This window comes from Leuciscus leuciscus (genome assembly GCF_965113295.1).
Source record: "Leuciscus leuciscus genome assembly, chromosome: 3".
Classification (NCBI taxonomy): Eukaryota; Metazoa; Chordata; class Actinopteri; order Cypriniformes; family Leuciscidae; genus Leuciscus; species Leuciscus leuciscus.
Window position 1 is genome coordinate 17,702,762 of NC_138727.1, and position 18,624 is coordinate 17,721,385.

General features: G+C 37.6%; 1 protein-coding gene across 4 annotated transcripts in view; it reads left to right on the forward strand.

Annotated features, from left to right (window-relative positions):
• The window catches only part of pax5 (paired box 5), a 53,186-nt gene that overhangs the window by 21,497 nt on the left and 13,065 nt on the right, over nucleotides 1-18,624 (forward strand). For 2 of the 4 annotated variants that reach the window (XM_082164601.1, XM_082164602.1), the window contains exons 6-8: nucleotides 3,345-3,526; nucleotides 12,242-12,371; nucleotides 18,014-18,115. In XM_082164601.1, coding sequence (XP_082020727.1) covers nucleotides 3,345-3,526; nucleotides 12,242-12,371; nucleotides 18,014-18,115 — 414 coding nt within the window. The remainder of the gene's footprint in view (nucleotides 1-3,344; nucleotides 3,527-12,241; nucleotides 12,372-18,013; nucleotides 18,116-18,624) is intronic. The other 2 variants (XM_082164603.1, XM_082164604.1) reach the window with 1 other exon arrangement.

Genomic DNA, 18,624 nt, shown 5'->3' on the forward strand with positions numbered 1-18,624 from the left:
CGGTTTACAAACAGCCCTTTTTTTAAAACCAAGATCCAACCTTTCAGCTATCTTTTGTGTGTGTGTGCCGTCAGTGGACAGTCTTTGAGAAGAGTGGAAAGCAATAAACCTGCTGAAATGGTGCCATCTCACAGACATGATTGATCAATTGAATTCTATCAGACACACTGACCGCTGGGATTAAGAGGGTCAAAACACTGGAGATCATACACTCTCTGTGTGTTCTGTGTGTGTGTGTGTGTGTGTGTGTGTGAGAGAGAGAGAGAGAGAGCATTTAAGTAAGTCCTGGCGTTGAGGTGTATTAGAGACACATGGGACCTTCACGCCATCAGCGAGTCAGTGACTAGCAGATCTTTCTTTTAAATAACCGCAGGCGGCAGTAAACTGGATCTGAATTCACATTCAAATGGATCGATTTCTGTGTTCAAATGAAGGAGGAAAAAGGAATGTTAGGATAGCGGCTTTGTCTGCCTGTAATTTTATCCTTCTATCCCTCCATCTCTCTCTCTCTCTCTCTCTCTCGTTTTGTGGGGATTGCTCTGGCCTCTGACTCAAACTCCCTAGAATAACCTCTCAGAGGCATTTTGAAGAAATGAATTGGCTCTATATCAGGGATTTTCGTTTCTATTCTTCTTTTTTCATCCCCCTCTCTCTCTCTCTCTTTTCTCACCTTGTAATCATTTGAGGGCTGTAGCTTTCTCAGCTCTTATAATTGTCTCTTCAGAAACTCAACAGCCCAGTAATAACTGACTCACACGCTGCCTTAACACTCGCTCAGAGAGGAGGACGCAAGTCCAGGAATCTGTCTGTGTGCCTGTATGTGTGCTTGAGTCTCTGTCTGTTGGTTTTTAGAAAAATTCAAGTACCTTTATGATCATGATGACAAAGAGAAATAAATCACTATTATAATTTTTTCCCCAGAATATAATAAGGAACATAAGACAGGCCCCGTATCTCCACTTCCCTACTATGTAGCAGGCCAAATTCACGGTGATCATAAAACAGTAGGGGAAAGTAACTGAATGACTTACTATGGTGAGATTCTGATGTGTGCATCCAATGGACACTTTACTATCCCATGAGGCCATGGGAGAGAAGTCATAAATGGCAAAGCGAATTATGCCATAGGTCACATGACAATACTAACATGACGATTGGCGAATAGTATAGGCACATTTTTTAATGGTTGAAAAGTAAGTTCATATAGGTACATGTAGTACATACTACATAGAGTATACAATTTAGGATGCAGCTATAGAGTTTCAGATCCTTACGATTATGTTAAAACAAATGAGATTAAAGTGGTTGACTTGTAAGACGGTTTGGTACCATTATTTAAGTCAACAGTTAAAGGGATAGTTCACCCATTTACTCATCCTTATGCCGTTCCTAAACCTATACGACTGTCTTTCTCCTATGAAAAATATTGTTTCAACTATTATCACACTTTTTGCATAATTTGACTAAATTACATTTTGATTGAATACGATACCAATAAAAATATTCTGTAACACTTTATTTTGATGGTCCCTTTTGAACATTCTGTTGACTATGAGTAACTTTACAACTACATGACAGCTTACTCTCATTAGAGTATTAGTAGACTGTCTGCTTAAAGGGGTGGTTGATTATGATTTCACTTTTTTAACTTTAGTAAGTGTGTAATGTTGATGTTTGAGCATAAACAACATCTGCCAAGTCACGATCCTCAAAGTTCAAAGCAAAGGGAGATATTTTATTTTAAAGAAATTGCTTTTTAAGGACTACAACAAACGGCTGGTAGGGACTACACAACATTCCTCCCGGGTTAGTGACATCACTAACCTTAAAATTTACATAAACCCCACCCCCGGGAACGCGATTTATAGATTATCATGACAAAATATGCTAATCAATGATTAGAAGATAGTTAATTCCACATCAGCTACATAAATTTAAACCTAAACAAAAAAGATTTTGAAATTTTCAGGACACAAGCTGTTGTAGCTCCGCCCCCCATGCTGGGAACAGATGCTCATTTGCATTTAAAGGGACGGACACAAAAACGGTGCATTTTTGCTCACCCTTAAAAAGTGACAATTATAACATGCTATATACAAATATCTGTGGGGTATGTTGAGCTAAAACTTCATATACACACTCTGGGGACATCAAAGACTTATTTTAAATCTTGTGAAAAGAGCATTATACCACCCCTTTAATATCTGCTAACTCTTTATGATGCTCCCTCAAAAGACATTCTACTGACTATAGGTAACTTACAGGGGTGTCAAACTCAGTTCCTGGAGGGCCACAGCCCTGTAGAGTTTAGCTTCAACCCTAATTAAACACACCTGATCAGCTAATCAAGTCCTTCAGGCTTATTTGAAAACTGCAGGTGTGTGTGTGTGTGTGTGTGTGTGTGTGTGTGTGTGTGTGTGTGTGTGTGTGTGTGTGTGTGTGTGTGTGTGTGTGTGTGTGTTGAAGCAGGGTTGAAACAAAACTCTGTAGGACTGTGGCCCTCAAGGAACTGAGTTTGACACCTGTGCTTTACAAGTACATGTCAACTTATTCTAACCCTAACAGTCTACTAATACTCTACTAACACTCTAAAATGAGAGTTAATAAACATAGGCACAGTTACTTATAGACAAAAGAATGTGTTAAAGGGACTATCAAAATAAAGTGAAACCAAATATTCTGCTCAAGGTATGTGCTTACTTTCATTATGATGCGTTTTCTTCAAACACCATGTCTCATTTTTCATGTCAAGCATATTTTTTATTGACACTGTTGTTTCCTTGGCATACAAGTACTTTTTTTTATTTTTTATAGGAGCAGAATTGTTCGGTGTGGTGGAAATGACGCCAAAACTAATGGAGAGCTGTAATATTTTAAATATTTACAGAAATTATTCTACTTTTGTTTAGATTATCATAGTTCTAAAAATGTTATAATATTGTTGAATTTTCATTTTTATTATATTATTAAAAGTCTGGCCTGGGGACAAGACTCCAACAATAAAATCCAAACTTAAAAGCCATTTGAAAATTAGCAAAAATAAATGATAAAAGGATCCTTTTAAAGAAAAGTTGAAATCTATTGGTTTAAATAAAAATCAAACCCTGGCACATAAAAGTGCCTGAAATTTAAGCACCCATATGTTAACATTATGAATTAACAATAAACAAAATAATGGTGAATTCATGTATAGAACCTTATTGTAAGTTAATTTATTGTTATTATTACATCCAAAACACGGGCTTGTGCTTAATATGCACTCTTATTCTTAAATGTCCTACATTTGTAAATTTTACTTTGTATATTATTACTACTTCATGAAATCTGTGTGAATCTCTCTCCAGCTCTACAGGATTCTCCTTTGGCAAATGGCCACGCCCATTCAGGGCGGGACTTCCTGCGGAAGCAGATGCGAGGAGAGCTCTTTACGCCGCAGCAGCTCGAGGTATTGGACCATGTCTTTGATCGACAGCCCTATCCTGACTTTTACCCCGTCCCTGACAGCATCAGCTACAAGCCCGCCCAGGTAAGGGCTGGGGGGTAGGGGCGTGTATCCTGCCACGGTGGTTGTGTGCACCTCCTCTGAAAACTCACGCTTGCCCTTGCCTGGCTGCCAATATTGCTTGACCCTGTCCCAACCCTGCTGTTGACCTATGCGCCCCCACACTGAAGCTAATGCTGACCTTTCACCTCTTTAAGCTAATTCTGGGGCCTTGACCCCGCTGGTGCTGATCTGTCCTCTATCGAGTTTTAGGGTGAGGTTAAGTCCCAGCAATGTGTAGAGGTTTAGGGTTAAGTAGCAAACACTTGTTTATTAGCTTGCAAAAGTTACTCACATACATGGAATTATGTTTCTATGTCCACATAAGATACATTCTGCAATTAATTATTACTATCAAAAAAATATTTCATACTGTAAGAGGAGGGTTTCATAAATATTCAGTTTTGATTTAGTGTATCTTATAGTGAGCTTTTAGGCTTATTTATTTTAACTGCTGTCCACGTCATTTTTAAACAGACACTAGTGGCAAGCCTGGGTCACTCACATATTTGAGATAAAACATAACATAAATCATCACCCAAGCACCAAATCGCAGAATAAGAATGATTTCTGAAGGATCATGTGACTGAAGACTGAAGTAATGGCTGCTGAATTTTCAACTTTGCCATTACAGGCATAAATTACATTTTAAAAGTATATTCAAATAGAAAAAATGTTTAATACTTTTTCACAAATCACAATATTACTGTTTTTACTGTATATTTGATCAAATAAATGCAGCTTTAAATTTTCTATTTCTTTTGACCGGTAGTGTATAATTGCAAATAAACTGGACAGGTACTGCACATTCATTGAATGAAAAATAGCAGCTTTGACATTCTGAAAAGAGTGACCTAAGTTTAGAGCGACTTGAAGGAGGGTACATGATGACGATAGTTGCAGTTTAAAGCAAATGATCTGCGAATAGTGTGACTTCACTGGACTGGCCAAATTGTGAATAGAATATTTCTGCCACAGCATTTTAGACAAACACTTTTTTTTTAAACCATTTTTGGAGAGGGGAATCCCTTTGGATCAAAATGGGCCTGTTGTCTCCATTCTGGGCAATGCTGGGTTTGTGTAAATGCTAACACATAGCAGATAAGATGCAAAAGTACAGCTGCATGCACAAACAAACGATCACATTGCATAAAAACTGTCTACAAGAATAGTCAGTCAAAGATGTCAGTCAAAAGTCAAATGCTATCACCCCCACATTCATTCAGGCACACACACACAAGGCCAGTGTCAGAGTTCTATAGACTTGTCTGAAAGACCCCATAATTCCTCTGTCCATTTCACCACTGAGCGCTGAGGCTGGCAGGGTCAAAGGCTACTGAGCAGGGCATTAACCCTAGGGTCAATCCACATCCCCTGAGTGTGTGTGTGAGTCAGGTTTGTTGTGGCACAAACGATCAGACAAACTGAGAACTGGGAATTTGGAGCTGTCTCTTTTTTTAGAAATTAGATTGTACGAGAGAGGTATATGCTAAGTGGTCTTAGGTGATTGACTGGCAGGTTGTTTTCCCTCCGCTGACAGTCTAACCTGTGAATGTTGCTGAAGGAGAGAGAAATGATAGAGAGCTTGAATCTGTCGAGTGTGTTTGTGTCTACCAGAGGCAGGAAATGAACTTGGGACTTGATTTAGTTCTTTTCCCTGTAGCTGCTGTTTTGATTCGGTTACATAGGGCTCAATTATATATAAAAACAATGGTTTGATTACACCATTCATATGTTTTTCTTAGATAAGGTAAAAGTGTGCTTCATGTAGTGACATCAAAATTAATGAATTTTATTTAATATGACCAAATCAACCGGATTACATTAAGTTACACCAGCGAAAGAAACTTGCCTTAATGTAACGATAGCACAGTTTCACTTTTTACAGTGTTCTAACAAAACCTACAACAATCAAATAACCTGAAAATAGATGATAAATCAGCATGAACAATCAATCCCTTTTATTCTCAAATAATCTCTTTATTCAGCACCTGTCATTTTAAGTCAAATCATGATATTTGAATTTTCCCTGCTCTTTTAAAAGAGTACTATGAAAACGAACTGCAACTTTCAGAATTCAAACTTCAAGTCTTCAAGGTCTTATTCCAAACTTCTGTAACTTTCTGATGTCAGAAATACAACATGTTAACCCTTTCTTTTAGATGTTGTAACTAAACCTCATGGTGGCACAGCATGTCTTTCAGCCATTTAGAAGTAGCAATATTCATCCACCCATCCATTAATCCATCCATCCATTCTGCAAGGATGACATATTTTTTAGGCCAACCCGGAAATAGCATCACTCTGTTTCCTTTGACAAAAAGCAAATAGGATTTTCCCACTGGCTTTTGGATTATTGAAGAAAAAAACTTTGTGACCAACAAAAGTTCATCTTACACAGGTTGTTCATATAATCCTCTCAAATGAACAAAGTTTTTATGAATTTTGAAGCCTAAATACAATCGCCAGAGGTCTATTAATGAACTACACCATGGTCACATGACTTCAACGTCACCACCACAAAGCTTCTGAAAAATATTTCAATCTAATGTAAAATCTGCAAGTTGGAAAGTTTGAGTTAGAATAGTTTCTAAGAGTATAAAATGCATACAACATCAAGCGTAGCGTTAGTTCTGGCAGGTCACGTTAGTCAAGCTTGCATCAGCTGACTCTCAGCTGATCCACATCTATAGGAATATACGCCTATCACCGTATACATATATAAGCTCCTTCAGTATTATCAGCAGTTATCACATTCCTCAGGAGCTAATTACCCTCCTCCATCCCCAGCTCCTTCTCTCGCCCAGTCAGGATTTGGCATTCTGATTCCACTTGAATCAGAATAAATTCTCGAATTACTGTATGTTGTACTTTAAAATCTTGAATTAAATATATTTGCAAACATTTATGTTGGTTCTGTTCTGTTAACCCTAAGGGGGGTTATTGCTGCACTCCCTGCTCTTATTATCCATGCTAGGCTGCATGGATGCACAGGGAGTTCTCGCCCAGAATGGAACCATACCGCCAATCCTAACTGTATGCTAATTGTCAATCGTATTTGACGGTAGTGGTCCTGACAGAAATGCATCAAATGGTTATTTATATATGTAAATATACAGGACTGTAATAATGGCAAGACAAAGCCATGTAGATGTGTAAAAAAAAGAATATAACTCTTAAAAAATAGCAATAGTTCTCAACTGTGCCAAAGTTTATACGACGAGAAAGTCCATTAATTTCCAATTTACGACTAGGAAATTCATATTTACAATAATTCCGATACCACATGAAGGCAGCATAATTCCTATGGCCAATTAGTAATTGGTCACATGATATTTATGGCTCAGATGATTGGCTCAAAAATCTGAATATGTGAGTGTCCATTCACAAATCCTATGCGTCTGTGCTGTGGACAGGTGAGGATGATATGATGGCTGAGCAAGTTACATCAAGATCAAAAAGCTCCATGTATTATATACCTCCTTGGATCAAATAGAAGTCTTACATACACAGCAAGAAAAAAAGTAAATACATTTTTTTATATTAAATACCTATTTAATTAGAATGAGTTCTTCAGCAAAATATATGAAGCAAAATCCTTGTCTATTTTTAATTATATTATTATTAATTAAAAGTGGAAAAAATGTACGATATGAGCCCAACGATATGATATGACGATACGATATGACTTTAATATGCATCTAATATCCTTAGCAATCTGTTTGTTATATACTTTGTAAAGTCGATGTGGTATGAAAGCATCTGCTGTGATGGTAAACATAAAATGTTATGTGTCTCTTTTCTCTCCACCCATAAATTTACCCTCAAGCTATATCTATAGTGATGAAATTTCTTTTTTTCATCTTTCATCCTCCCCTCCCGCACCCTTTCTCCGCCTCTTTTACCTTTTTTTTTTTCACTTCTCCTCTCATTTGCTCTCTCCATCTCTCAGTTTGTGGTGCTGGAAGGACCATTAAGCACTGGCAGATCTATTAATTAGTGTCCTGCACTTCAAGGGGGAGCATATAAAACTGCACGCTCGTGAGAGTCTTTTCATTTGAATTTCCTCTTTCCTTCTCTTTATATTATGCCAAAGATACATCAACAGCCCAACAACCCTTACACTGAACTAATTACTCAGCTAGACCAAGAGACTAGAGAGATAAAGGCACTGGAAAATATTAATTTATAAAAACAAACTTTAGAGGTAAATAGTAAATATTAAGAGATCAGTGCAAAAATGCATGCAGTTGTGTTTGACTCAGGCCAAAGCATTTTCATTTTGAGGGCTTTTGCTTTTATATTATATGAAAGTATAGCAAAAGTACAAGTTTAAAGGGATGGTTCCGAGTAAAATCAACCTAGGGTCCTTTGCACCATGACCTCGTGCCAAACCCCCCCCCCCCCCCCGCCAGAAGCCTTTTTTTCCTTGGTCGAACATTATTAAAGTTAGAGCTTATTAAGAGATATCAGCCGAATGGCTTAGTGCAGGCGCTAATGGACCCAAGGATATATCTCGTAAATTACCCCAATAATAATGCCCGGAATGGTACCAAACTTCTACAGTAGTACAAATAGGTTCTGTACTCATAAAACGAGGCACTGGAAAGTTTGTAAGTACATCTGGAGTTTATTTAAATAACACTTGCCTGACGGCTCATGCTACCGCTAACCCAGACGTCGAGGTCCGTTATTTGGGAAAAGCACGTAAAAGTCCTGGCAGAAAGCGATGCATAAGGATGTAGTGTAACGACGCCCATTTCCAGGAATGCACTAATATTTTGTTGGTAGTACCAGTTTGCAACAATTATTAGTTAACACTAAGCTGTCGACACTTCGGAAAAATTATAATTCGTCGTTACACTACATCCTACTTTTACACGACAACAACTTTTATTCCTTTTCGCAAAATTATGATTACAAGGGGCAGATTATGCAACTTGCTTGGTAGCTCACCTGGTACAGCATTGCACTCGTGTCCTGTGTAACACAAGTCATGATGAAAGAGCTTGTTGAAGCAAGCTAAAATGGCATGGTTGCTTCAGCAATGCATTTTTATTTTACATTTTTGTTAACACTATCGGATTAGGTATAGAGTAGGGTTTAGTGTAGGTGGCATGTTAGTTTCAAATGCAATCGAGCATTAATATTTTAGTGCCACTCACCAGACATTTCATTTCCTAACTGCTGCGATACAGTATGTAAAACAAGTGACAAAAAAAAAAAAAGTCACATCTGTTACCGATAAAACTGAACATGCTTTTAGCACCACTTATAGGACATTTCACTTTGAGGTTGTCCCGAAACCTGCTAGAAGTACGTGATATAATTTAGCAGAAATGTAGCCATAGGCACGTTGAACCTGTGATGCACATGTCACAACCAAGTGCTCATTCCCCTGCACCATAGCAGTTACTGAGCCATGATGTGTATAGGGCCTTTCGCACCAGGTAGTTCTAGAAATGTAGTTCTAGGCTCTAGCCACCAAGGTAGTTCCCTGAGAACTACATGTTCCCCTAGAACCATTTTCCTGGTTGCATTCGCACCGCCAATAGGAACTCTGAAGTGACGTAAGCCGTGCTTGTTGTTGTGACTTTTATTTTGATAGTGCGGACGACATTTATTTTGACGCCGCTGAGAACGGCAGAGCCTGAGCACACAGTGCTCCCATTCCCCATCTTCATTAGTTTACGATCTAATGTTATTAGATAGAATTGTTATACAAATAAAGTAGATAGTATATGAAAAAGTATTAGCGTTTGCAGTGTGGTTGAGGCCCAATGTTGCTAGCTGAGCACAAACACATAATCATGTTTTGCTTGGTCTCCTAAAAAGTCGCGTTGGATTTTCTTCTTAGTGTAAAGGTTGAGAGGTCCATCTATCACCGTTTCCCATGTTCGTAGAGTTAGTTTGTGGTGTAAATATATAGGCTATGATCTGTGTGTGTACACAGCTTCTTCTTTTTTTAAATGGCGGGTGCTGGTGTTTCGCATGTGTTCGGCCAATCAGCGTACACTGACGTCACAGGTAGTTCCTACTGTGGTGGGTTAGACCCTACTCTGAAGTAGGAGCTAATTTAGTTTCCCAAAAGGCGTTCCTGGAACTAAAATCGTCCCCAGTTCCTGTGGTGCGAACACGCCAAAAAGCAGGTACTTCCGCCAATAGTTCTAGGAACTATGAGAAGGAACTATCATGTGGAGGACATGAGTTTGAGTCTGATCCTATGTCCTGATCCTATTCTCTCTATCATTTAACATACTCTTTCTACTATAATAATAAAAAAAAGAAAACTTAAGTGTGCTCATGTAAAAATTGTTACTTAAAATTACACATCGTCAACACTTGGTAAAAGTTTGTATAACTTTATATATAATATAATATATTTGTATAACAGCGCTGGCAAGGGCCAGTTCACCCAAAAATAAACATTCTGTTGTCATTTACTCAAGTCTTTTCAAACCTGTATGACTTTCTTTATTCTGCAAAACAAAAAAGATACAGTGCAATAAAATGTTGTCCAATGTTGTTTTGGACCCCACTTTAATTTTATGGACAAAAACTGCTGAAACATTCTTCAAAATATCTTCTTTTGTGTTTCTCAAAATAAATAAATTCATACAGGTTTGGAATGAGGGTGAGTAAATGATGACATAATTTTTGGAGGAATTGTGCCTTTAAATATAATATTTCTCCCAAAAGGTATGGAAACAACATGGTCTCAAATAAAGCATTTAAAATTGTGTGTGTGTGTTATACGTGCTGAGAGCCGCGACTCTTTGCTCCAGAGGAGCTCACCAATAAATGCCTCCCTGCCAGTCAGGCTCATTTAATACTGCATGCACTGCTAAATACCTCCCCCATCACTCTGTCTCAGTCCCACACACACATAGTGCAGTTTACAGGCTCTTCCAGGAGACAATGCGTACAAGCTGAGGGAAAAATAGAGGAAGGGAGATAGAGGGAATGGAAGAGAGAAAGAGCATCTGAGAGGAAATACTATTATGTAAATGTGGCTGCGGGTTGGGGTGAAATTATTTTGGTGTCGCGCGATTAGGGGCCTCATCTGTTATTGATGTGCGCGAAGAGGAGAGCCATTACAGAGGGGCTGTGTCAAAAACGACCCCCGAGAAAACTGTGACCCCAGAGAGAAATCGTGAGAACAAGAAATACAGTTGAAATGGAATTCCAGTAGTTTCAGAAAGGCTGTGTGCTTGTTATTTAGTCAAAATCAATAAAAGTTTTTTTTTCTTCATTTTTCTTTCACCCTCTTTTTCTTTTCATCTCAATTTATTTTACAAACTCTGTTCCTTGTTAACAGCCATTTTTTCCCAACCTTATCCTTTCTCTACGTCTGGCCTCGCTCCAATCTTTGCCCCAGCTGTGGTGTGTGTGTGCCACGTCTATATGTGAAATGTGTGTGTGCATCATGGTCGCTGATGGGTTGCGTAGCTTCAGAATTGACAACATTTACAGGCTAAAATGAGAATCATCCATCTTCACTAGGCTGCTGTCAGAGGTAGGGCCAAACTTCATAATCCCCAATTACTAGCACTAACCTTCCCATCTACATACACACATGATGAGGGGGGGTGGGTGCGAGCTGCATAAATAGAGAGGAAATGCCTATCTCAGACTGAATGACTGAAACAGAGAGAAATAGACAGTGGAAAGGAGTCAGGGATGGAAAGAGAGAGAGAGAGAGGGGAAGTGGACGGCGTGAGCTGTGATTGGTGAGGTCACAGTCTACTGCCCTCGCCGTGGTGATGAGCACTGAGGTGTTTAAGGGGTCACTGGGATACACACATACATTCACACACAAACACAAACAAACATCCTGCTTACCCTGTGTATTAGATTGGAATTTAACAGCTGCGGTTTTCGGTTGTAATTCTAGTAAAGAATTATGGTTCCATTAACAATTATCTTAGGTCATTTAGAGGAAACTCCCTCCCCCCAATAATCTGAGCTAACTATATACTGAACAGAAAAACAGGAAATTTTTGTTACATCACAATTGATGAAAGCAATGAATTGTGGTTTAGTGAAGAATCTCTTTGACTTTTTTTCCTGAAGAAAATGACTGCAAATTTTAAATGTGTTTAAAGCCACAACCTTGAAATCAAATTATGTGGTTCCAGTATTTTGTCTTTTTATACCAAATGGAATCAGTTCTGAAAAAAGATTATTTCCAAACGCTAGTATAAGAGCACACACTGTACGGTAACAGCAGGGGCAGGTGTATCATCAGGATTTTGTTGAAGTTTAATTCACACCTAATCAGGGTTATTAATAACCTCCTCCTGCACTAAAACAGAAGCGACATCCACTTCCCAAACTCTGCCATCAAACCACATCCACACCTGAGTGACAAACCCCATTACCACCAATGGAGATAAATCACTGTGGGTGTGGGACAGAGATCATTGTAAGTAATTGGTCATGAAAGCACACAAGCGGGGTCAGTCTGAGGTCGGCCACATACATCACCTGAATCTGTGCCACCTCTACTCATTAGTGTTGACTATGTACCTGTGTGTCATTCACAAATTGTGAATCATATTTTGGATACACATGCAAACAGCGAGCAGAACACACACACACACACACAAGCAAACACAAAGATGAGGGTTAACATACAAAGTAATTGCATGAAGTTGATTTTCTTCCATTATAGCCATCTAATGAAATCTGTTTCCATAGACGTCTGATTACTCGGCTATGGCATCTCTGGCTGGTGGATTGGAGGAGATGAAGAACAGCTTGGCCAATCAGACAGGAGCAGAGTTGGGTTCCACTGTTGCGGGACCTCAATCGTATCCACTAGTGTCCGGTAAGTAAACTATGTAAAAAAAAAAGAAGTTTTCACTTCTGTCTTCTTTCCAGATGTTTTGCAAAGCAACCCATCCCAGTCAGCATGCCAACCTTTAAAGCTGAAATGTGGTTGAAATAATGTCAGTTGTTGTTTCAATGTTGAAATAATGTTTAATGCTAAATGGTTGTAAAACGGTAACAGTATACTTAACACTTATACAATTTTTTTAATTTTAAGACATCATCGCAATATGTTAATTTGATTTGTAAAATCGAAACAAACTTCAACAGTGGTTCAACCTTGATCCATGATGTTGATTTACATGTGAATAAATGTTGAAATGCCAGCTTGGTTAAAGGGGTACTTGACTGCTGGAAAAATGGGCTTTCAATAAAACTTGGCTGCCTATACAATGGAAAGATGAAAAAAAATTGGAAATCGGTGCTACCTGAAAAAAGGCTGTTGTCTTCCCTTTTGCCAAATAGGTAGGAAAACTTCAGTGCTCATAATTCACTGGGCATGTTGCCATCCAAGGCCATTCCCACCAGTCTGCTATGGATACGCTCACCATAGTCAAATTCCGCCTTGCTTTAGTAGGAAATACTCTTAGCAAACTTTTAGTCATAATGGTGCCAACTTGTATTGTTCCCAGATACAAGAATTCAAAGATTAAATGTTTACTTTTGGTTCCCAGTAAACAAGTAAATATTGTTAATTTACACATACTACCGACTTTGTAACAATACAAAGCGGGTTGAAAATCTGGGAAGTTACACTTTCAGAAAGGGCATACATCAAATTTGATAATTTCTACAACTAGTATTAGTAACTAAAAGTAATTTATGTTTATGTACATGATACATCTATAGCTGTGTTTAGAGGATAAATAAAAATAAATGCCATTTGAATGCAAACAAACTACAAGCAAAACAGGTAAGGCTTAAATTAGTCAAAACATGTTTTATACTAAACAATTAATTAAACAAGTGAGACTAGTTTATTTAATTAATTCAATTGATTTGTCCAATAACATCCAAAAGTAAAAATGCATGCATCATGGAAGAATTGTCTCTTTTTTTACTGAGTAATGAAAATTCTCACCACATCTCAAATTCTGATCAAATTAATAGCATTTTGTGATGGAAATTATATTATTATTATTTATTTTTTTATTTTTTGCATTTTGAAATCAAATGGCCAACACCTTTGTCGTTCTAAGACCTATTTCCAAAATTAAATAATATTTTCACACAATTTGCATAATTAGAATTTTGAGTTTGAGTTTAAGTTTGGAAGTCTAGGATAAGGGTACAACATTAAAATCTATATATAAAAGGACCTTGAAAAGGAGAAAAATGTCAAAGGTATGGTACGGCATTTAAAGCAGTGTTAATGCGACCTTTTTTATAGCAAAAAGAATGATAAAATAAAAATCAACCTCTGGGAAATAAATAAAAGCCAGATATGTACTACATTCCTTCCAATCTGCTAACAGCTGAAGTGCTGATCTGAGATCCGCAAGGCTTTCCTGTTATAATAGCTGTGTTAAACATGAAGGAGAACCACCTGATTGTGGTTCAGCTTGCTGTGGGCAGCCCAGGGGTGAGATGAGTGTTATCAGACCTGTTAAACAGTGCTCAGTGATTCAGATTCAGACTCTATTTCCTAAGGGACAGAGGGAGTGGATGGAGACCTGTAATTACTATATACACGTCTCCTCCTCTCCCTTACTCGCTCACTCCATTTGGGAGTAAGGGAGCGCTAATTAAGAGCTGCTTGGACAGGAGCCCTAACGAGGGAATCACGGAATTGGGATTTGTGCACCATCTGACAACGTAGAGCGAAACCTGTACATCTACACGGTGTGTGTGTATGAGCGTGTGTGTAGAAGGACAGAGAGCCAGAATGGATTACAAGCAGAGCTCGTCTCATAATGGACCATGTGAAAAGACTGGTTTGAGTTCCTCATGTTTGCATAATGGCGCCCCCTATTGGCAGATCACAAATGAAATTATACTTTACATTTACGACGACTATCATTTTTTATATCAATTTACAAATGATACAATCATGCAAATACAATTAGACATGAATGAATGGTGGGTTTTTTTTCTTCTGGATGACACAAGCCAGACTCAAACTTACATTGACCACATTAGCACCACTGCACATTAGTGTCACAGCATGTGAACTACCCACCAGACCCAGATTTGATCTCTTTTGGACAAGAACATTTTTTTCCTGTCTACCCTGTTTCATTCTTCTCTCTTCTGACAATGTCTCTCAGAGGACGAGGCCTTGTCTGTTCTACCTCTGAAGAGTCCATCTCTCTCTCTGTCCCTCGCTGTTGCCCTGTCCACTGACCCAGAGTGGATTAGTATCCAGTCTTCACTAATGTCTTCCTGTCACCTAACATGGACAACTCCCTAACATGGCAACCAGCAGAACAGAGAGAGAGTGAGACTCTCTGATACTGTGTAAGGTCTGGGCAAGGTTCATTTTCACTGGGGAAAGTGGTCACATATACATTTTAAATGTTAGAAACTTTTACATTTTTGCTGCTCATTATGTTTTCGGTACAGCAGGAGAAAAAACTATATATTTTTTTTTTTTATTAAACAGTGGTTTACCGTACAAACTATGTTTGTCTTTTAAAAAAAAAAGTCTGTCAGTTTATGGTGCTGTTGTAATTGGGGAAGGGATTTGAAGTGCTTACACTTTTAGATTCAAAATATGTTAGCAAAATATTTTAAGATAAGGTTAGAATTATTATGCTCCCATTCTAATCCGCTCCGTCTATTTGACGCATACCCGGCACTCGTTCATTTAAGTCTGTGAAGTTAAACATACAGTAGACTCGCTTTCTGTCATGATAATCCTTTATGCGAAATGGAAATACTTGCATGAATTTTTAACATTTACAGTTCAGTACACACTGTATTCGTTCGATACACATGCGTACCGAACAGAAAGACCCCTAACAAACATTTTCGGTAAGAATACATGTACCATTACACCCCTAATAAGCAGTCTCACTGCAATTCAGCCGAAGGCATGATATTCAGAAACACAGAATAATTGTGATTGTGATATTGCTTTTATACAACAGTTAATATTTAGTAACTTGCATTTTAAACAATATTGCAAGTTACTTTGTTTTTGTTCGGTAAATTAAAATAGTTTCAAATGACGTTAAAGCAGAAGAACTAACCATTGTGCAACTCTGAGCAACACACAGTAGGTGTTTCTTCTTTTTTTGTTCCCGTTTGTGAATGAATCGGGCTAGATTCATGAAAATCTTTTTAAGAGAGAAGTTAAGAAATTCTAAGAAATTTGTCAGAATGTTCCTGATTTTATTTTAATCTTAAGAAGAAAATGACTTTGGTGTTATGTACCTCTTATATGTGTTATTTAAAAATCCTTGATATTCAAAACAGCCCAATAAATTCAGTAAATATCTAACATTTAAGAAATTAAGACAATAATATTCTAACTTTAAGAGGTTATTTACAATAATTGATTTAAAGAGTCTTCTTTCAGAAAAAGAAATGTTTTTTGAGAAAACAATATTCTTTTATAACTATTCTTAAGTTAGAAAATATAAGGAAAATGGCTGTTAAGAAAAATTTTAAGAATGTTTTGTGAATCCAGCCCCTGTTGAGTGAATGATTCAATGACTTATTCATAAAGACAGTTCCCTTGACTCATTCTTGAATTAATTAGCGCTTTTCAACCTCACTCATAAAGACAGTCACTTGCAGCCACCTACCGATGTAATGATGTAACCATCAGAAAAAGGTACTAACATGCAGAAAAACAGTTATTTCAGTGCTGGTGGAACTCTGCTTGAACAATCAGATTCGAGGACCGGAACTAACTGTTGTCTTTTTTAATATATTTAAAAAATGTATGTGTTTTCTTGACTGTTATGTGAACTGTGACAATGGCATTTTCAACACTCACATTTCATTCGCTTTATACCAGCAAACATAGAAACAGTAACTGAACAATGAGTTTATTTTATCCAAAGGTCACACACTCATGTTGCGCAAAAACTGATGGGTATTTGAAATATTTCCCTGTCCACACTTTTCACCTCTTCCCATCCTAATGCTCCTTTTCCTCCATCCCTGAGTTATTCTCCACCTTGCCTCAATCTCTCTTATTCCTTCTCTCATCTTCTCTATCATGTTTTTTAAGCTCTGATAAAGTATTCAGTTTCCCTCCTCTGACTCCGTTCTCGCCTCCCTCCACCTCACAGGCCCTACAGCGGCTTAAATGGTGGCTGTGTTGAAGAGGATGGATGAACTGAGGGTGATGGTGTTTATTATGATGAATGGGCTGCAGTCTACAGATCAGCACCATGTGCAGACTGAGAGATGATTCACTCTGACAGCCATGTCATGTAGCCTAATACAGTTATACATCCATACAACAGAGAGAGGGAGAGAGAGAGGGAGAATTAAATTTAGAAACTGCCCAGTGATCATTGTGAAATGGACAAGTTAAATCTCTTGTTAATATTTTCAATAATACATCCTTGTTTGTTTTTTAATTAACTCTAATCAATAGTCTATATAGGGTATTGACTGTTGCCACATGCGAGTCAGTTACCTGTGCCTAAAGAGCTTCATTTTTTACCTTTTCAATTTCACTGACGTGATTCTCTCTTTAGTTCCTCTCAGGCCTGAGGGTGACACGGGACATGTATTTTTTTACACTAACAGTAGAGACAACCAGACCGTGTCATACATCAGTGCATAATTATACCAGAGACCCTATTACTGGGGCAAAGGCAGATTTGTGATCTGACATAAAGTAAGATGGCTGTATTAATCGGGATGGTTACACAGGATGTCGCTAGTTTACCAAGCTCATGAGATGTCACTTATCAGATTTAATAAGCTACAGCACAGATCCAAGTTTCATTCGCTTTGAAATGTGAACGCTTTCTATATCAGATTTTAAATTACACTAGTTTTTAATTGAAATTTTATTAATAAGAAAAATGGTCGTAAATGTATGCACAATTATTAAAATGCTCCAAAGAGTGCTGATGTACAGTCCAGCAGGTTATATTAATACGCCAATTTGTGGCGAAAAGTGCACTGTCTTTATGAGTGAGCCATTAAATGTGATTTATTCAACAGATTCGTTCAAAAAGCCAGATTCATTTAGGAACATCATTACTGTGTCAGAGACTAACACTGTCAATTCGGTTTAGGCTTCATTTGAAAAAAATTTCATTTGTGGAACAAAAATACACAAAGTAAGGAAGTATTTCAGTATTAACTTTTTGTTTTTTTGCACTGTTGCATAAAAGCAATATATTACTCATATTGTTGGTCTGATTACCAGCCATGCTGAGTGGTAACACTAGAATCAAAACAAGAATACCTTCGTTCCGTGAAGACAGACTGTTGTTTTCAAATGTTTTATGTATTTATTTATAAAAAGTAATTCCTTTGCGTCACAACCAGGTCACAACTAACAAGCGGATAAAAAGGTTAAAGACTAGTTAACTGAACAATTATAGGAGAAATTGCTTCATAAATGGTTGTGGTGATTGGAATGACTCACTGACAAGTTAGATCAATAAACTCTTCCCTATGGAGTTGATGCTAATCATGCTAGAAATGCTCTTTTTTCTATCTTTACAGGTCGTGACCTGGCCAGCACCACGCTCCCTGGTTACCCTCCTCATGTTCCTCCAACTGGGCAGGGTAGTTACTCCACACCCTCCCTCACAGGGATGGTACCTGGTGAGTCTCAACCAATTTTTAACCGCACAAACTACTTACGGTTTGCTTAAAACAGTAATATTGTGAAATATTATTACAATTTTAAATAACAGTTTTCTTTTTTAATATATTTTAAAATGCAAGTTATTCCTGTGATGGCAAAGCTGAATTTTCAGCATCATTACTCTAGTCTTCAGTGTCACATGATCCTTCAGAAATCAATGCTGATTTGGTGCTCAGAACTTATCGGCACTCGGTTATTAATCATGACGAAAATGGCCGTTGTTGAAAACCGTTAAATAGTTTTTTGTGAAAATCATGATGCATTTTTTTAGGATTTTTTGATGAAAGAAAATTCAAAAGAACAGCATTTATATGAAAAAAAAAATTTTTTAATTGAAATTTAAAGCATCCTTGCTGAATAAAATATAAATTTTACTTACAGCAAACTTTTGAATGGTAGTGCAAATCACGATTTCCACAAAAATATTGCACCAAATCAGAATATTATAATGATTTCTTAAGGATCA